The sequence below is a fragment of the Melozone crissalis genome, unplaced genomic scaffold (assembly GCF_028551555.1).
Source record: "Melozone crissalis strain CALT ecotype California unplaced genomic scaffold, PUWL_Pcris_2 ptg000005l_1, whole genome shotgun sequence".
NCBI lineage: Eukaryota > Metazoa > Chordata > Aves > Passeriformes > Passerellidae > Melozone > Melozone crissalis.
This window is the reverse complement of record NW_026535783.1, coordinates 27,917,757-27,938,596: the sequence shown is the minus strand read 5'-3', so window position 1 is coordinate 27,938,596 and position 20,840 is coordinate 27,917,757. Positions and strand designations below refer to the sequence as shown.

Genomic DNA, 20,840 nt, shown 5'->3' with positions numbered 1-20,840 from the left:
TCTCTGACCTTCAGTAACACCTATCGTATGATTGAACAAGATGACTTTGACATTCATACGAGACTGCACACCATCGTGAGAGGGGAGGATGAGGCAGCTATGGTGGAGTCGGTGGGCCTTGCATTAGTCAAGTTACCTGACGTCCTCAACCGCCTGAAGCCTGACATAATGATAGTTCATGGGGACAGATTCGATGCCTTGGCCCTGGCCACGTCCGCAGCCCTGATGAACATTCGCATTCTTCACATTGAAGGTGGGGAGGTCAGCGGGACCATCGATGACTCCATCAGACATGCCATAACCAAGCTGGCCCATTACCACGTGTGCTGCACGAGGAGTGCAGAGCAGCACCTGATAGCCATGTGCGAAGACCACGACCGCATCCTTTTAGCAGGCTGTCCCTCGTATGACAAGCTTCTCTCTGCCAAAAACAAAGACTACATGAGTATTATTAGCATGTGGCTAGGTAAGCAGGCCACTTCTTATGTTTTTCTCACATGCCTTTCAACACTAGACGAACTCAGTAAGTAGGCTATCAGTCAAAAAATAATATGTATTTTTAATAGTACTTGGTATTTCTTTCTACATTTGCTTTCATTCTGCCACATACAACTGAAACAAATCTATTTTACTGAACACTTCCAGAACTTTTGCCAAGTCAAAAAATAACTCCTTAAATGGGTATTTTCTCTGAGCTGAACAATTTAAAAGCAGAACAGTCTTACATGAGCAGTTACTTTGGTGTAGTAGAGTTTTAGTTAAATAGAATCAAAGCTGTTCAGGCCTAATGTAAAAAAAGTCACACAGATTTGTATTATTAACCTTTTTTTGAGGAATGCACTGCAACAGGACAACATGCACCAAAGGCTTTTGGTGTTTAATACTGACTGACTTAGAAATAATTCCTGTTAACAGTGGGGTTTTATGTTTCCTTTTTGTCTTTGACAAAGCAGTGTCCTGTAGGGTTACCATGTGTAGAAGCAGGAATCTTTTTCAATCAGTATGTTTTGCAGATAAATGTTTATCAAATGTACTAAGACTAGTGTGACTGACTGTTTTAATACCGTGGAAATGAGGTCTTTGCTTGAGAATGGACAACTGACAGAAAATCAGAGCAGCTTCAGGAGCTACTCCAGATTTATAGTGGTGTGAGAGTAGTGTCCTGATCTCCTGGTATAGTCTTGGAAAGCTTCAGAAGTAGGATTGCAGGTTAACAGTTTGTAGACATTTAGCAGTGGTCTGTAAAATTATGAGACATGCTTAGATAGGCCAATAACAAGCTAGGCTACCCTGTAAGTACCTTGATTTTTATTCTAGCATTTTCCCGATGTGTTAGATATATCCCATTCGGTGCCTCAGCTTTTCAGGGTTTCACATCTGTAGTTCTAAAAGTATGTCCTTCCTTCCTCATGCTATTCTACGCCAATAAAAAAACTTCTCTTGACCTCCATTTGGACAGGTGAAGATGTCAAAACCAGAGATTATATAGTTGCTCTGCAGCATCCTGTAACCACAGATATTAAACATTCCATAAAGATGTTTGAGCTGACACTAGATGCACTCATCTCCTTCAACAAGAGAACACTTGTTCTATTCCCTAATGTGGATGCAGGTGAGTAGAATACCTTCGTGACAGAGTGACACATAACAGATTGTCTTCAAAAGAGTGCTTTTATCCCAGGTCTTCCAGCCAGATGGAAATAGCTGGATTGTGTCAGCCTTGTGGGTGCATCTGCTGCAGCTCTATGTTCACATTGCTAGAGTACATTTCAGTTTTTCAGTGTGGGAAGGAAAATGAGGAGAAACCAGGTGACATGTAGGAGCAATATTAGTGCCTCTTAAATTAGCTTAAACCTACAAAGACACTTTTGCAGTGAATTCTTGTATCAAACTTTGGCATAGGTGCTGAGCAAAATGATTTACAGTGTAAGGATAAAAAGAGCAAAAACCTATTCAGAGCTGGCAACTCAGTGAGTGGCTGGCTACTATATTCTTTGTGTGCTAGGACTTTGATTTTAAAAGTAGAACTTAAATAATTTATTCTATTTTGCTTTTCTGTAGGAAGCAAAGAGATGGTTCGTGTGATGAGGAAGAAGGGCATTGAACACCATCCCAATTTTCGGGCAGTGAAGCATGTGCCATTTGACCAGTTCATTCAGCTAGTTGCTCATGCTGGTTGTATGATTGGTAACAGCAGTTGTGGTGTCAGAGAGGTGGGAGCATTTGGCACACCTGTCATCAACCTGGGGACACGGCAGACAGGAAGAGAAACAGGTACATGTTTTCTTAACTGCGTTTTATAATGCAGGACTGTGTCTCAGAGGTGTCACCATTGCTTTAGTGGGAGCAAGGGGAGGCACAGAACTGATGAAGAGTGATGTCAATCTGATGGGCATCTTGCCCTCACAGAGGAAATAAAACCTTTTTTTTTTTTTCATTTCTAAAGCAGCTCATACTCTAATGCAATTTGAGCATCTGATCTGTCCTATTATCTTAATTTTTTGTTGTCTAGGTGAAAATGTTCTTCATGTTCGTGATGCTGATACACAGGATAAGATTCTTCATGCTCTACAGCTGCAGTTTGGGAAGCAATATCCATGGTGAGTACACTCATCTTAATTCATTGAGGGGGATGTTGAAGCAGTAGAGTAAAAGGCATTTAGTCCTAAGGTGTTTCATCATATTTGATTGGAGTGCATTTAATACACTGATTGGAGGTTGCAAATGATTTTTCGTTTCAGAACCATAATGCGTTGTCTGGTATGCAGTAGTATTTATAGAGCAAAATGTTACTAGTAATATTTCAATACAAGTTCATTTAATATGTTCATGTTTCAATAAGTGTTCATTTAACATCCAACCGAAAGTCAAGAAGACAAAATTTATATTAACCTAGACCAGTGATTAAGAGAGCTTGTTCTTTAGGAGCAGCATGGGAGAGAACATCCTGTCTGCCTACCTTGACTTGTGCCTTAAAGACACTTTGTGTGGGTACAAATGATACTAAGAGCCAAAACATGGCCAGGATCAAGGAAGACTATAAAGCCCTGGTGAGGCACATGAAAAACATCTCTGCCCAAGTCATCTCCTCATGTATCCTACCAGTCAGAGAAATCAGGCCAGTCAGAGGCAGACACATTGTGCAGATCAGTGTCTGGGTTTGTGCCTGGTGCTATCAAGAAGGTTTTGGCTTTTATAACAGTGGGTCGTGTTTTTATTATTTTTAGCCTGTTACAGGGGAATTGGATCCCCCGGCTAAAAAGGGCATAAAAAGGGCAGTGTCTCTTTGGCAGCAGGCTAGCCAGCCTGGTGAGGTGGATTTTAAATTGAAGGACTGGGAATCAGGGTGCAAATGGCAACAATTGTGCCATTGCTTCCTCCTGGGGAGCAGGTCGTAGCAACCACTGCAGAGTCAGATGTTCCTTGGCTGCAGCTCAGATTGAAGATCTGTCTCATTTTGAGGAAATTTAAAGAGATGGGCACTCTGAAATGAGTAACTTCCCCTTGATTCCAACCAATCCCTTTCTACCAATAAGGAACAACACATAATGAATGGAGTAAATGCAAGTGAAAAACAAGTTTATTAACAAACAGGATGCCTGCAGGTTGGGTGTGGGAGGGGGGAAAGTAAATAACTGTTAGATACCAAACTGCTAAATCTCACAACCTCATGGGAACAGGGAGAGACCTGAAATGCCAGAAATAACTGTTCCTGAAGTGATGCCTGCCAGAGGCAGCTGCATGGCTGAAGGACAAAGGGAAAGGGGCATCACACCCTTCCCTTCCAAGGTGGTGCCTCCCAGGAACAAAGAGGCAAGATGGTGAGAACCCGCACTGGGAAGGCAGGACTCTGCAGAGCAGTTCTGGAGGCAAATGGAAATTTTCTGGTTCCAGTGGCTTCTGCCACTTCCTCCTGCTGTCCGTGGGCTCTGCCAGTGCTGCTGCCGTGCTCTGCACCATGGTTCTGGGATGGGCTGGTGGGGAAGGAGCAGTCCATCCCCACTGGCACCGAGTGCCCAGCCCCAGGAACTCGCTGGCTTATCTGCTGCCAGCAGACCTTGCAAAGTTCCCTTTGAAACAGTTTCTGACTGCAAAATGCAGTTTTTAGACTGGCAAACCCAAGGCTGCCACAAAAGGGAGAAGATCTACTCCCATAGTCTTCTCTCCTGGAGCAGCTCGGGCTGAGGCGGGGCCAGCCCCTCCCTGCAGCAGCAGGAGGGCACATATAGACTTAGCCCCAGGACAGCCCAGAAACACCAGCTGGAGTCCGTCTGAGGCAGGGTGGGGGGTTGGGGGGAAATGAAAAGAGAACCCAAAAAGGGAAGGGAAAAATCTCTACCAAAACAAAGATGAAACAGCCCTCAAAGCAAACACTAGCCAGCAAAAGGCAGGAAACTGCCTGGGCAGGGTAATTTTAAAAATACCCTCCCTCCTGCCGCATGCACACGAGGTCCCCAGCTGCAGCGTCTTGAAGAGACAGTGTGGTATTTGCTGGGTCCCCAGGATGAAGGAGGAATTGAGAATCTGACTGCATGTTCTTAGAAGGCTAATTTATTACTTTATATTATATTAAAGATTGCTATACTAAAACTATACTAAAGAATAGAGAAAGGATCCTTACAGAAGGCCTAACAAGATACTAATTAAAAACTCATGACTTCTTCCAGAGTCCTGACGCAGCTGGATGGTGGTTGGTCATTAAGTAAAAACAGTTCACATGAAACCAATCAAGCACCTACCTACCTGTTGAATAAACAATCTCCAACCACATTCCAAAGCGGCAAACACAAGAGAAGCAATCAGATAATTATTGCTTTCATTCTTCTCTAAGACTTCTCAGCTTCCCAGGTGAAGAAATCCTGGTGAAGGGTTTTTTCAGAAAATATGACAGTGACAAGACAGTAATGATTTTTTGGCACAGATAGTTGTGGAATACAGCATTATAGATCACTCCAGGACAGGATCATAGGGCAAAACACATCAAGGGTTTTTATGACTGTGGTGTTCATGACTCTCACACCCCGTCAAGCAGCCTGGTTGCTTGATCTTCCGTAAAGCGCCTGTATACCAGTGCACTCAGCAAGTGTAATCTAATAAACTAGAAATCTATGTGAGGTTGCAGAGCCATGATCTCATTGGAATTATGGCAATATACCTGGAATGTTGTCATGGATGGCTATGTGTGGAGAAAAATGTTGTCATGGATGGCTATATCTAGAGAGGACAGGTCAGAGAAGCAAGGTGGTGGAGTTGCTCTTCATGTGAGAGAGCAATTGGACTGTATCAGGCTCTACTCAGGGACAGATGAACAAGTTGAGTTTATGGATGAGAATTAAGTGACAGAGTAATATGGGTGACACTGATGTGGATATTTACCAGAGGCTACCTGATAAAGAGAGAAAGTTGATGAGGCTTTGTGTGGGCAACTGAAATAGCATCACAGGCCCTGGTTCTCCTGGGAGATTTGTACCTGATGTTTGTTAAGAGTGACAACACAGCTTGGCACAGAGTTCAGGAAGTTCCTGCAGATCAGTTAAGATAATTTTGATGCAATGGTGGAGGAGCCAGTGAGGAAAGATGTGTTCTGGACCTTTTACTAACAAACCAAGAGGCACTGGTTCAAGATGTGGAGGCTGGGGACAGCATTGGCTGCAGTGACCATTAGAAACTCAGAATCCTCCCCTGGGGAAGCAAAACAGCAAGCAGGATTAGAACCCTAAACTTGGAAAGAGCTAACTTTAACCTCTTCAAGGGCCTATTTGGAGGAATCTGATGGGTTAGGACTCCAGATGAGGAGGGTGTCCAAAGAGCTGGTCAGTATTCAAGCATCACTTCCTCTGACCTAAAGACCAGTGCGTCCCTATGATCCAGAAATCAGGCAAAGAGGGCTGGAGCCCTAAATAGATGAGATTTTAGTAAAACTCAAACAGAAGAAAGAAATTTATGGGATGTGAAAAAAGGGGCAGGCCACATGGGAAGACTATAGGAACATTGTCACAATATGCAGGGATGTGGAATTCAGTCTGGCCAGGGATGTAAAGGACAACAAGAAGGACTTCTACAAATTCATCAGCAGCAACAGGAAGAACAGGGGAGATGTGTGGCTGCTGCTGGATCATAGGGGTGCCCTGGTATTGGAAGACACTGAGACGGCCAAATTATTGAATGCCTTCTTTTCTTCAGTGTTTACTGCTGAGAACAGCCTTCAGGAATCCCAGACGTCAGAGTAAGAAGAAAAGGTTGGAGAATGGAAGACTTGCTTGTCGAGAGTTGGGTTAGAGATCAGCTAGGCAGATTAAACACCCATAAATCTATAGACCTGATGGGGTGCACGCATGTGTGCTGTGGGAGCTAGCAGATGTTGCTAAGCCAGTCTCCATTATCTTGGAAAAATCATGGACTGGGAAAGATGCCTAATAACTGGAAGAAAGCCAGTGATCTTCAAAAAGGGCAACAGAGAAGGGCTGGTGGGAGATATGGTTGTTGGGGGCCATTTGGGATACAGTGATCATGAAATAATAGAATTCTCAATAATTGGTGAAACAAGGAGGGCCACCAAGAAAACTTCCACACTGGACTTCCAGAGGGCAGACTTTGGCCTATTCAAGAAGCTGATTCGGAAAGATCCTTAGGAAGCAGTCCTTAAAAACAAGGGGGTACCGAAAGAAAGTAATCTTGAAAGCACAGGAGCAGGCTGTCCCTATGTGCCAAAAGATGAGCTGTTGGAGAAGATGACTGATCTGGATGAAAAACGAACTTCTGAAGGAACTAAGGGAGAAAAAGGCAATGACCTTTGGAAAAAGGGACGGGTAATTCAGGAAATATTTAAGGGTGTGGGTAGGTCTAGTAGGAAAAAAATCTAGGGAGGTAAAAGCCCAATTAAAACTTAATCTGGTCATTTCTATGAAGAACAATAAAAATATTTTTATAAATTCATTAATGGCAAAAGGAGAGACAAGGATGATCTCCATTCATTATTAGATGGGGAACAGTATTTAGTAACTAAAGATGATGAAGAGGCAGAGATACTTAACACCTTCTTTGCCTCAATTTTTAATAGACAGGTTGTCCTCAGGACAGCTGTCCTCCTGGGCTGGTAGATGGGGACAGGGAGCAGAATGGTCCCCCTGTTATCCAGTAGGAGGCACTCAGAGACCTGCGGAGCCACTTAGATGCTCACACGTCTATGGGCCCTGGTGGCCATCCCAAGGTGAGGAGGGAGCTGGCAGATGAGCTTGTGAGCCTCTCTCCATCATTTACCAGCAGTCCTGGCTCACTGGGGAGGTCCCAGATGACTGGAAGCTGGTCAGTGATGTCCATCCACACAAAGGGCAGGAAGGAAGATCCAGGACACTGCAGACCTGTCAGCCTGACCTCTGTGCCTGGCAGGAGAATGGCACAGATCATCCCAAGTGTGGTCACGTGGCACCTCCAGGATGGCCCAGGGCTCAGCTGCAGCCAGCATGGATTTAGCAGGGGCAGGTCCTGCCTGACCGACCTGATCTCCTTTTATAACCAGGTGACCCACCTGGTGGATGAGGGGAAGGCTGTGGATGCTCTCCATCTGACCTTCAGCAAAGCCTTTGACACCATCTCTCCACAGGACTTCCACTGCTGGAAAAGCTGGCAGCCCATGGCTTGGACAGGAGCATTCTTAGCTGGGTTAGGAGCTGGCTGGATGGCCGGGCCCAGAGAGTGGAGGTGAATTGTGTCACATCCAGTGGGTGGGCAGTCACCATGGTGTCCCTCAGGGGTCTGTGCTGGGGTCAGTCCTGTTCATATCTTCACTGATGATCAGGACAAGGGGATTGAGTTCACTATCAGTAAATTTGCAGATGACATCAAGCTGGGAGCAATTATTGATCTGTTAGAGGGTAGGAGGGCTCTGCAGAGGGACCTGGACAGGCTGGATAGATGGGCCGAGTCCAAGGATATGAGGTTTAACAAGTCCAAGTCCCAGGTCCCAGACCTGAGTCACAATAACCCCCTGCAGCACCACAGGCTGGGGGTGGTGTGGCTGGACAGGACCCAGGCAGAAAGGGACCTGGGGGTGCTGGTCCACAGCCGGCTGGACATGAGCCAGCAGTGTGCCCTGGGGGCCAAGAAGGCCAAGGGCATCCTGGCGTGTCAGGAATGGTGTGGCCAGCAGGAGCAGGGAGGTCATTCTGCCCCGGTACTCAGCACTGGTGAGGGCACACCTTGAGTGCTGTGTCCAGTTCCTCAATTTAGGAAGGACGCTGAGATGCTTGAATTCATGCAGAGAAGGGCAACAGAAGGGCTGGTGAAGGGCCTGGAATACAGATCCTATGAGGAACGGCTGAGGAAGCTGGGAGTTTAGCCTGGAAAAAAGGAGGCTCAAGGAGACCTTATAACTCTCTACAACTCCCTGACAAAAGGCTGTAGCCAGGTGGAAGTTTAGGCTAGATATTAGAAAGAATTCTTCACAGAAAGAGTGGTTTAGCATTGGAATGTGCTACCCAGGTGTGAAGGGTAGTATGAAGTTCTCCTCATTTGCCTCATGACTATCCCAAGGACAGACATCTGGAGCCTGATTGGAATTCTGGCCTGCCGGTGGTGGATGAACTTCCAAAAATCCTGAGGCCCCTGAGCAGAATTCTGGCCTGCCAAGTGATTCTTCACAGCTGTATCTACAGTGACTGCTTCTAGCAGGGCCTGCTAAGGGGCGACGCACCCTATATGCTTGCACCTGCTTCATGACCATAGCCCAGGAATTCTCCCACCTCTTGGCCAGATGAACTTGCTGGGGCAACTTTGGTAGCCCTCCCATTGAAAATCCTTCATCTGCTCCACTACCACCATGATGGACAGAGATTGATGCCCCCCTCCCAAGCACTGAGATTGAGACGCCCGTAATTCTGATCCAGGGGTGCTGGCCTGACTGAAGCAGGATGCCTGCTAAGTGCTGCCTGCAGATGTGTTCACTGGACCTAGACTGGTTTCCCATAGAAACCTGTGCAGAAACACAATGGGTCCTGCTCACTGCTGATATTGACTTATCCTGCTGAGAACGTGGGCTGTCTGTACCCATCTTCAATACCTTTTTCCCCTCAGCCATTTCAATAGACTTACTTCAAGATCTGTTCCCCCCCTCAGCAATGGACTATAGTAGAACCCTGAGATAACCAGGACTTTGAGATCTCCCTGACATAACAGGTGGATCCTCGGCCGCACTGCAGAGGATTTCATCTCTACATTTGGCAGCTATAAGCCCACCCCTTTCTCTCTCCCCCTTTCTCTATCTTTTTTCTCTCCCTTAATCCCTCTATCGCATTTGCTGTGGTCATTCAATAAACAGTGGTTTGTTTTGATTGATACTGAAATCCCCACTGTGTTGTGTTTTGCACTCTGAACCATCGCAACCCCTGTTCGTATGAGCGGATCGTGACACCAGGGAGATGGTTGAGCTGCTGTCCCTGGAGATGTTTAAAAAAAAGACTTGATGAGGCATTCAGTGCCATGGTTAAGCTGATAATGTTAGGTAACACGTTGGATTCGATTGTGTCAAAGGTCTTTTCCAGCCTAGTTTATTCTGTGATTCTGTTATTTGGGGTCTGGAGCATCTCTCTTATGAGAAGAGAGAGAATGTGGAAGCTGGCCGTGTCTAGACAAAGACAAGACACAACTGAGAGCGGGGGTCTCTTCAATATATAACAATATCTCCAAGGCGGGTGCCCAGAGGATGGTGCCAGACTCCTCTCAGTGGTTCCCAGCAACAGGACAAGGAGTAATGGCCATAAACCAAAACACAAGTTACATCTCAACTTGAAGAGCTTTACATTGAGGGTGGCAGACCACAGGCAAAGACTGCCCAGGTATGTTGTGGAGTCTCCCTTCCTGGAGACATTAAAATCACACCTGGATGAGTTCCTGTCACCTGCTCAATGTGACCTGCCTTGGCCTAGATGATCTCAAGATGTCGCTTCCAACTCAAGCTATTCTGTGTTTCTGTGACACAATACTCAATAACTGATTTGACCTCATGATGCATAGAGAGTCCTGAGTGCAAGCTTCCAGGGAAGCTGCAGAATTCTGGGAAGGTGCTTTTCCTTATTCCTCAGCCCTAATGAGTACTGACTCTCATTCCTCTAAGTTCTTATAAAGTTTGATAGATACTTGTTCAACTAAGGACAAGGATAAAAAGAGTATTTCTTAAGAATCTAAACTGAACAGTAAAACTGAATTCTTTAATACCAAGTATCTGATGCTGTGTATGATATTTTAGAAACAGTCATGTTGAAAACTGACATGAATGTGTGGTTTATTATTACATAGTTGGCATCTGTGCGATAAGTACATCTTACTTGATTTGTACCACATAAACTGCCCATATTTTTATTTCTGCTTCATTAAACCTAATTTTACAGGGATTTTGGTATCATTAATTTCCAGTTTTCTGCATTCCAGTTTCATATTCCAAAATGGAGCTAATGCCAGACTTGAAAGATCTGTGTGTGTTCTTTTAACTACTGTCACTATCTACCATGTCTCATGACAGTCTGTCATAGTGTGAGCTGCAGTATTGGCAGAGTCGCCAGATCATAATATTGTAATGACACTGTACTGTTCTAAACTCTTCTGCCATACAAAGAACTTTATAGATTCCAGTGTTATTTTAAATTACATTAATTCTTTTTTGTATTATAGCTCAAAAATATATGGAGATGGTAATGCTGTTCCAAGGATTTTGAAGTTCCTTAAATCTATTGACCTCAAAGAACCATTGCAAAAGAAATTCTGTTTTCCTCCTGTCAAAGATAATATCTCTCAAGATATTGACCATATTCTAGAGACACAGAGTGCTCTGGCAGTGGATCTAGGTGGAACAAATCTCCGAGTAGCAATCGTCAGTATGAAGGTAAATATTCTGTTGTGCTTCTAGATATTCTGCCAACTCCACTGGGCTTTGTGGGTACGGGCTTGTGATGCCAAATAGCTCCAAAACAAAGTAGTCTATCAGCTTTTGTTGAGGGACAAAGAAGATTTCTCACCTTCTTTCCTGCCTCTCGTACTGTCCTGATAAAACTTGCTTATTGCTTTGCTCTTCTAAGACTGATGTTAAACTAGCAATGCCCATTTGGCGGTGCAAGGTTTTAGCTGCTTCTTTGTGGGTTGACTACAGACTTTGACGAATAGAACAGCTTTTGCATGTGTTGGTTCTTCTTAAAAGGTAACTCGGTTCAACCTGCAAGGTTTTGTATGTCAAGCAAAACATGGAGGGCTGCAGTATTAGTTTTTTTGCTTCCCCACTGCCTTACACTTCCATTAATTGACACAAGACCATTCTGAGCAACAACCAGCATCTAGCAAATCAATTTACTGAACTCTGCAGCATTTCAAAGATGTGAATAAAATTCATGATGAGAAGTCTTTTGCTTTTGTTCTCAACAGTATTGGACAATTACACCTACCGTTAGACTTCATATTTGCAGATAACTAGATCAGTTCAATAATAATTGCCCAGAAGGCAGAATAAGGTTCCAGAAGCATGAAGGGTTATGTAAAGTGACCTGACACAGTCCACAATTTTCACATTAAGAGAAAATTTTCATTTCAGAGATGTCTGACAGATCTTCAAGGTCTTAAAGACAGCTTTTAAAAGTGTAATATTTTTAGAAGCAAAATTGACACCACATTTTTTCCTATGAGTCAACACAGACTGGAAAAAATAATATAAAAAAATTCTGCCCACTTTACAGAGCTTGAAGTTACATATCAGACTCTCATAATAAAATTTACACAACAGATGTAAGTATTTAACAGCTAGTGGCAGAATATGAAATTTAATTTTATTTTCACAAAAAAAAAGGACATTTAAAAATTCCTTTTAGGAGGCCCTATGTCTTCTGATAATATTTGCTGCAACCTTGTCTTCCAAAACAAGTTCTCTGATGCACCCTCGAACCTAAAAGTGAGGAAGAAACTAAGCATCCAAAATCCACAAACTCTGTCACTTATGTAATACTGAGATGATGGGACCCAGTACTCGAACCCATTATCAGTTTGGAATTTTCCAAGTTCTTTGGCAACAGTGACTCAGCCATGTTTGTTTATAGACTGTCTTTGTTACTCCTCTTTACTGAGTTGCATTAATTCAGTGCAATTCACTGAGATGCATAGTACAGGGGATTTAACAGGGAGAATAACACTGTTACACAGGATCCCTTCAGCAGTCTCCTGGCCTAATCCTGCCACGTAAACATTGAATTAATGTCAGTTCCTTAGTTAGCCCATGGATTCCAAGCTTGCATCATGAATACGTTCATTACACAGCATGAATAGGGTTGAAAATAATCTTCATGGCCCCTCCCCACCCTCTCCAAAGTATTTACAAGGGCATGTAGTGACATGAAAAGGGGGAATGCCTTCAGCCTGAAAGAGGGTGGGTTTAGATTAGATATTGGGAAGATGTTCTTTGTTGTAGGATGGGGAGGTGCTGGAACAGGTTGTCTAGAGGAGTCTGGGGTGCCACATCCCTGGAAGTGTTCAAGGCCAGGTTCGATGGAGCTCTGAGCAGCCTGGTTTGGTTCCATGTCCCTTCCCATGGTACGGAGTTGGAACTGGATGACCTTTGAGGTCCCTTTAAACCCAGAGTATTCTGGGTACCATCAAGTGTCATGATGTGTGACACTTGATGGTACTCCACAGATATTGCAAGTAACTCAGAAGTGTAATCACTTGGAAGATATTTCTGAAAGTACAGTCAATTTTGCCTTGAAATTTCTAGTATTTCTGTCTGTCTGATTCTGCCTTTTTGGTGCAGAAACCTTTCATGCAGTCATATTGGAAAGATTTTATTTTTAAAGCACTGTGGGTTTTCTGTCCTTTTTAAGCAATTGTTACTCTCTTTTTTTAACACAGTGTTGAGCTTAAGTACAGTGCTCTGTCATGGTTTATGCCTAACAACAGTTGCAGCAGCTGTAGTGATACTTCCTCACATGACCTATGTGTTCCTTAAAATGTGTAGTTAATTTCAGATGGGGGGTTGATTACAGAAGCAGAATGCAATGCCTAATCTTACAAACTTGTACCCAAGAGCTGTCAACGAACGTTGCCTGCAGGCCCAAAAACTAAAGTATAGCATCTGTGGTTTTTTTAAAGAGATAAGTTATGGCTCTCTATTTTCAAATTGACCTGTAATTTATATGGAAGAGAAATTTCATCATGACATACATTTCTCTGGGGCATGTTTTGTTGTTTTTAATTTCTAGGGTGAAATAGTTAAGAAGTATACCCAGCTCAACCCTAAAACCTATGAAGACAGACTAGCGTTAATTCTAAAGATGTGTGTAGAGGCTGCATCAGAGGCAGTAAATGTAAACTGCAGAATTTTGGGAGTAGGTAAGTTAACAAATACTTTTTATGTCTGTATTTTCCAACATGAAATTAAATCACTACTCATTAATTTAAAACACCTCTCTAAAATGGATCTTCTGTACTTCAAGTTCTTACATATTCTTAACAAACAAACATTTCTAAATAGCTAAAAATGAGAAGCTGACTATAAAAACTGAAGTTTCTACAGTTTGTAACAACCATTAAACAATCTGTTATGGTAAACTATATCTAAAATGTGTTTTTGTAGTACTCTGGATTATGAAGCTCTCTGCTGTCTTGGCCTTGTGAATCAGATGCTCAGTGTTTATAAAAACAGCTCTTTGCTGTTTGTAAGCCTTTCTTTAGGGCTAGGATCAACTGTGCAGCAGAATTTTCAGATACACCAAGGCAAACTAAAAAGGCAAGAATGTTAGGAGTAAATTTGTAGCTAACAGAGACAAAAGCAGCCCTTCTGCTGACTTGTTCGCTTGCAGTACAGTTCTGTATTAAACTGTGCTTGTATCAGGACTTCTTCAGTTTGGTGGTGACTAGGAGATTTGTCCTTAAATATTAGTTATTTATGAAGATGTTGTTTAATGTGTTCTGGATTTTTCAGAAGGACATAGAATATTCATTTTAGCTGAGAAACGTTCCTAAAGAAAAGTAGTTTGTTCCAGATGAAAACTTACCTGAATCACACACTACAAAGAAAAGTTAACTTGAACTTCAAAAACAGTGTTAAGTACACAAAGCTGTAAGGAGAAATGTTAGCCCTTCAAATCTGATCTTTTTTACACCTTTAATGTTCAATTCAGCTGCTTGTTTTGGAGCTTTTATGGCTGCTTTCCATTACAGCATTAACCCTGGAGCCATCTTCGTATGTGAGGCAGTCATATAAGCTCTGTACAAGAAAATGTTCAAACTTAATTGTCTAGAGCTACATACCTCCAGTATAGACACCTGCTTTTCAGGGGTCCTGAGAGACTCCCACCAACTCTGGAAGCCTCTCCAGAGTTAGGAAAAACTGGGCTGGCCAATAGAGCTGGTTACTGGCCTACTTTGTTCAGCAGACAAATCTCTGAACACAGTTTTGATCTTTCAAAAAACAGTGTGTTTTTAAGGCAAAATCAATACCCTAGGTCTAGTAATTATTTTAGTCATTCTGACTCTTGAGAGTAATAGCAAACTTCTGGACACTAATAGAGTTCCAGGATTTGAATAATTTATTTTTTTCTGTTATGTCTTTTGTACCCACTAACAAGAAAGGCAGCTGTTAAGTGATTTGCTGCAATCTTGCCTGAAGTAGGAACATTAACTCTCTGACTAACAACCACTACCCATCTAGTCAGTCTAAAGATACTTGGTGCATTGTGATTAGAGGTGTGGCATTCTATGAATTGTCTTCTTTACTTTGAGGGTGACTGAGCACTGAAACACACTGCCTGGAGAGGTTGTGGAGTCGTCTTCTCTGGAGATACTCAAAACCCACACGGACAGAATCCTGTGCCACTTGCTGTAGGTGAACCTGCTCTAGCAGAGAGGTTGGACTAGATGATCTCCAGCAGTCCCTTTCAATCCGAACCATTCAATGATTTTGTGATGTGTACATGTCAAAAGTTGAACTGCCAGTAATATTTCAAAAATTTTTACTTTGATACTCTGCTTCAAAGCCTAATATTAGGGGGAAAAATCTTGTCATTAGAGAAAGAAAAATAGGTTTTTACTTAAAGTCTGTTACACAGACTTAGTTTTCATTTTTCTCTCCTGTATTTCTGGGACTTAGGTATTTCCACAGGTGGACGGGTAAACCCTCGAGAAGGAGTTGTGCTTCACTCTACAAAACTCATTCAGGAGTGGAGCTCTGTGGATCTCAGAACTCCTATATCTGATGCTTTGCACCTGCCAGTCTGGGTGGACAATGATGGAAACTGTGCTGCTCTAGCAGAGAGGAAATTTGGTCATGGAAAAGGAATAGAAAATTTTGTAACACTGATTACTGGTACAGGTGGGTATGTTGTAGTTCAATGACACCCAAAGTCCAGCACCATCACTTAGAGGCTCAGGTGTTCTATAGACATAAACATTACCACTGTGCCTGGAAAACCAAAAATTATTTTGCTATACTGTTTGTTTGGTTTAGGGTGCTTTTTAATTTATTCTGGCAAATAAAACCACTTCCATAGTTTATAGACTTTTTGATCAGAGAAGTTCTGGTACTGCTACACAGGCAAGTAAGGAAAATCTGAGCAACTTCAACTGGAATAATTTGGCATTTTTCAGCTCTATAGATTAATCCTCTTTCAACTTTAGAAATGCAGAATATGTATCTGGAAGATAAGCAACTGAATATAAGAAAGTATGCTTAAATCCCAAATGCAAATGTGGGGTAACTTTTCTCAGTTGTTAGGTATATAGTCCTTTAGTGGCAGTAAGAACTAGCTGATGAATCTACACCCAGTTTTGGCAGGGGCAGCAGAGGCCTGCACATTTATCTGTCCTGGCCATTTAACACACAGGTTTAACGGTCTAAATACACCACTAGAACTTCTCTTCTGAAGTGCAAAATTTTAAGGCCACTTGGATAGTTTTCTGCATAAAGAGTATGATTCACAAGCTTAAAAGATCTGTCATATTTCAGTACTATCTATAGGTTTAAAAAAATACAAACATTATATACCATTTTGATACATATATGAATAGGAGGGAGCTATAAGCTTGTGTATTAAGAGTGTCAAATCACTGAAGCAAATTATTTAATCTTGTCTACATCAGGATAAGGAAATATCAGTGTCTTGTAGTCTTTAAAAACTGTTGGGGAGCAGGGGCTGTTTGTCTTTTTTTTAAACAAAAGAAATCTTAATATCTTTGCAGGAATTGGAGGTGGAATCGTTCATCAGCACGAATTGATCCATGGCAGTTCTTTCTGTGCTGCTGAGCTTGGGCACATTGTGGTATCCTTAGATGGACCAGAGTGCCTGTGTGGCAGCCAAGGATGTATAGAAGCATATGCCTCAGGAATAGCGTTACAGAGAGAAGCTAAGAAACTGCATGATGGTATCTATTTACTCTGGGTTTGAAAACACTGTTACTAAACTGCAGTATAGGAAGAAATTTTAAAAGAAGGTATTAAGAAAAAATTAATCTGCCTTCTTTTTCTAGGAGGAGACAAGAATAGGTACACAGGCAGCATACATAATACAGATCATTTTCAGTAGCAAGGAACATTCGGAACCACTGGTGTCAGAACTTGCAGAAGCACACAGTAGAGCTGGTCTTTTCTTTTTAAGCTTGATGAAAACTAGTCTGACAGGCATTCTGTGACATTTGGTTTCACAGTGATTGTCTTTCAGCAAAAGCTTCTAAGTCTTAAATAATATGAGAATATTTATATTTTATTTATTTTTGGGTCCAACAAGACTAGTGAATTACCACACTCTATAACTGTTTGAGTTTGATTCCCTGCTTCTGCAAGTAGTGTCCCGAATAATATGGATATGATTACTTCAGCTAAACTCAGAGTTGAACAGATTGTTCAGGATTCAGTATACAAGTAAAGTAAAGGAGATGGAAAGATTTTAATTTTTCTTTTTTTTCACCCTCTGACTTGCCACATTATCATGTTTTGCTCTTGGCTTTCTCTCCTTTTCAGATGATCTGCTTTTAGTAGAAGGAATGTCAATGAAGGAGGAGGAGATTGTTAGTGCTGCACACCTTATTCAAGCAGCTAAACTTGGGAATACAAAAGCAGAGAGCATTCTCAGAACAGGTGAGAACGTAGCCCAGAGGGTGAAACACTTCCATGATTGTATTTTAGGGGATACAGAAATGGTAGTTCACTGTAACACTACAAGCAGCCTGTACATGTTGAGGCCCTCTCAATATAGAAATTACTAATCGTAATGAGATTTTAAATATAAATGTTGGAGAAAATGTCAGCAGAAGTGTTAAAAGTATCTGTTCCAGTAAAAAAAAAAAAATTAAAAGGCTCTGCTTTAAAAAAGAAGTTTTTAATAATTATTTATAATTATAATTTATATTTATTTATCATATATATATTATTTATAATTATAATTTATAATTATTGTATATTTATAATTATAATTTATAATGGAAAATTCTGGGACATTTCATTGTAAACAAGTGAATGGCTGTCAGAGGTAGCAAAGGCAATTTATGTTATGTGCTGCTTTACATGGTGGATTTTATGCATTTAGTAGTTTTAAGCATAGTCCTTCCTCGTACACAGTGGTTAACACTGAGGTGGTAGAGCGATGCTTTCCTATTTCCTCCTTGTTTACAAGCATGCTTAATGCCTTGTTTTGTCTTTTCACATCCATAACATTGAATAATGCATTATTGTGCAAAAAAAAAATTGCCTTTTCTTTTTTGACTTTCAAAAGAAAATTTAATAGCAGACACGTATTACGTGATAACATAAAATTCTGTGGAACAAAACACTTAACTGACTTTCCAGTGTTACTTGCTGCTAACAGAACTGTTTCAGTTACTGATGCCAGAAGTGCTCTGAGTATTCTACTTAATTTCTTTTTACTTCATCTTTCAGCTGGGACAGCACTGGGCCTTGGCGTTGTGAACATTCTGCACACGGTGAACCCGTCTCTTGTGATCCTTTCTGGGGTTCTAGCTAACCACTATGTTAATGCTGTCAAAGATGTGATAAATCGACAGGCACTGTCCTCTGTTAAAACAGTGGATGTGGTGGTCTCAAATCTAGCAGATCCTGCTCTTCTTGGAGCTGCTAGCCTGGTACTGGATTATACCACACGTAGAATATACTAAAGAATTACATAAGAATTAGAGAATTGGACTATTCAAATTCTTAATGGGTGGAGGGAATATTTTGCCCCAAATTTTTCTTTGATGAGAGCAGCTAATGAATCCAAGTAGTGTTCTGAGTAGTTAGTGACTACTTCAGCATTTCCTAATTGAGGTATTATCTTTTTACATTTTTCCTAAATTTCAGCTGACTTGGAAGTAATGTGCAATTCTGGTTTTTTAAGCACCTCTGTTGTTAAGCCTATACATTACTTTTGAGTGTGGCTGAATTATTTATGAGCATCTCTTGCTGTATGGGGATAATGTGTATGGTGTATAAAATTATTATAACTGTTGGGGATCCATATCTCATTTCCCACTTATGTGAAATGAGACGCTTACCAGCTTTTCAGTTTCTAGGATTCCACCCACAAAGTAAATATGATGTAATCACCAGTAGCAGGTAATAATTTAAGTGGGTGGAAACACGGGCCTCTACAATAAAAAAAGGTTACACCTAGAAGAAATTCCTTTTCATGAAGGACTTGGTAGACGCAACCAGGTTTATTTATTAGATCATCTCTGAACGCCAGAGTCCCATTTTAGAAGCTTTGCATATGAAGGAAAAAAACTACAGTTTAGTGAGCTTACAGCCTGCAGAGGAGTCCAAACAAACTCATAAGAGAGCAGTGAGCATCTTTGTCTTCTGGCTATGGCCAGTAGTAAATTGTTTGAATTTTAATCTTGAAGGACCTTTCAAGAGACTTAATCTACTACTTTAAGAGAGGGGGGCTGCTTATTCTTTGGTAGCCAGTTAGCTGAAATTCAGCCACGTGGCACAGCTGATCATAAAGAACCTTTCACTACAGAGTGACACAGTGCATCCTCTCAGCCATTCAGGTGGCTGAAGGTGCACTGTTCTTGTCCTGCTTTCACCATCAGCTTTCAGGATGGAGAGTCAAATCTGACCCTTATCCTTGCCTTCAGAGCATTCAGAGGCCTAGGAGAAAAGTATGTCAATTACCAGTAAAGGCTTGCCTAAGTAAGCTGGTTTGTATTTCTTTAATTTAGAGTCCTTGATATACAGTGCTGTCTTTATCCAGTTGCTTTTTTAGCATTCTTTCAAGATGCTGGAGGAATTGAAAAACCAACCCATCTTATCAGCTAATCCAGAAAGATAGCTCTGGAGGAACAGTCATAAGACGATATATCCTGTCCTGAATTTAATGACCTATTTTGACATCTAACTCAACCACTGATATTCTCAAGAGTCCAGTAGTGTGTTAGTACAGGGGCTGTTTTCACACTTGAACTTCTCCAATCAAAATGAAACAATCTTCTGCAACCATTGCCCTGTCCTATACAATCAACTTGGACTGAATAGCTCCTAGTTAATTTGCTAATTCTGGGATATCATCTATAGAGATTGTCTTTACTTCACCCTCTCTTCCACAAGGAATGCTTATTGGTAACACATCTTCAGAGCAGATTTCAGGAATACCACCAGATCTCCCTCCTGATGTCTCCAGGAAGAATCCTGCAGCCTCTATACCACTGGCAAACAACTGGTTCTTCACTCTGCCAAGTTATACTAGGCTTTATGTAACCAAGGAGATTTAGTTGCTTTTCCTACAAGTCTTGGTTCACTCGATGAGTATTGAAGGTAATGGAATTACCTTCAATGCCACAGCATCAGCTCTATGAGCAGGTCAAGGAGAAACTAGCATTTCTCTGCAGTGGCAGTAGGTCAAATCAGGAGTACTGAGGTTCTAACAGTGAGGAGGCCTGTCATTTGATCTTTCCATCCTCTACTATGACAAGGAACGCCTGGCTGGAATGCCTGGCTAAAAGTGGGACCAGGCTTTTGCTTTCCAGACCCTCTGAAGCTCTGTATTTCTTGTATCTCAGACTCAAAATGTTTTTTCCTAGCAGCTAAAGGGAGGGTGCAGGCACAGAAAAAACACAACAGACTAAAACACAGTTGAAAAGTTTTACACATTTAATGTCATATTAAGAAAACGGTTCTTGAAATGCTTTTGAAAATGCTTTTTTTTCTGTCAATTGGCCAAGAACTTGCTGCATATGTAGAAGCAGTTTATTAAATCAGAAAGAATAAAAAATCATGTTTAATAGTGTAATAGTGGTTTTGTTTGTCTCTACTTCTTTCTCTGTTCAGAAACATCTTTTGAACTTCAGATACTTGAATGTGGACCAGAGGTTTTATGGATATTAGCCCCCTGTTGTATCCAGCCCCAGAAGGAGCAAACATCAGATGTTCACAGAATATCTGCAGCAATGTGCTTACTTGATGCTGGCCCAGTGTCCTTTAGAATAACCCATACCATCAAGTTTAGTTACTCAGTATTTTGAATCTTTGATATGCCACCCAGACACTTGGAAATAACAAATTCATTCATTTTCTGGTGGTCTTAAAGCACTGTCCTTCCTCCATTTAACTGTAACAAAATTGTCAAAAACTCGTACGTATTATCAATGGAGGCAATGGTAATTTTGTATTAAAAAAACACAACACAGAGTAAGGTGCAGACAGATTTTACACTTGGATTCAGTGAAATCTGATGACTGTGTCGATTTCAAATGCCATGGAGATACCACAGGCGGTAGTAAGTATATGACACCTGGGCTGTACACTCCTTGGACCATTCCAGATAATTATATTTGGATTAGAACTAGTGAGACAGCACACAGTTCTGCAAAGGAACTTGCTT

General features: G+C 41.6%; 2 protein-coding genes across 4 annotated transcripts in view; one reads left to right on the top strand and one right to left on the bottom strand.

Moving 5' to 3' along the window:
- GNE (glucosamine (UDP-N-acetyl)-2-epimerase/N-acetylmannosamine kinase) overlaps window positions 1-20,249 on the top strand; it is a 34,937-nt gene extending 14,688 nt beyond the window's left edge. For all 3 annotated transcript variants that reach the window (XM_054283609.1, XM_054283618.1, XM_054283628.1), the window contains exons 3-12: window positions 15-466; window positions 1,460-1,612; window positions 2,062-2,274; window positions 2,513-2,600; window positions 10,666-10,876; window positions 13,230-13,359; window positions 15,119-15,340; window positions 16,207-16,389; window positions 16,985-17,101; window positions 17,900-20,249. In XM_054283609.1, coding sequence (XP_054139584.1) covers window positions 15-466; window positions 1,460-1,612; window positions 2,062-2,274; window positions 2,513-2,600; window positions 10,666-10,876; window positions 13,230-13,359; window positions 15,119-15,340; window positions 16,207-16,389; window positions 16,985-17,101; window positions 17,900-18,135 — 2,005 coding nt within the window. In that variant the 3' untranslated portion in view covers window positions 18,136-20,249. The remainder of the gene's footprint in view (window positions 1-14; window positions 467-1,459; window positions 1,613-2,061; window positions 2,275-2,512; window positions 2,601-10,665; window positions 10,877-13,229; window positions 13,360-15,118; window positions 15,341-16,206; window positions 16,390-16,984; window positions 17,102-17,899) is intronic.
- The window catches only part of SHB (SH2 domain containing adaptor protein B), a 333,076-nt gene that overhangs the window by 35,011 nt on the left and 277,225 nt on the right, over window positions 1-20,840 (bottom strand). The gene's annotated exons all lie outside the window — the stretch shown is intronic.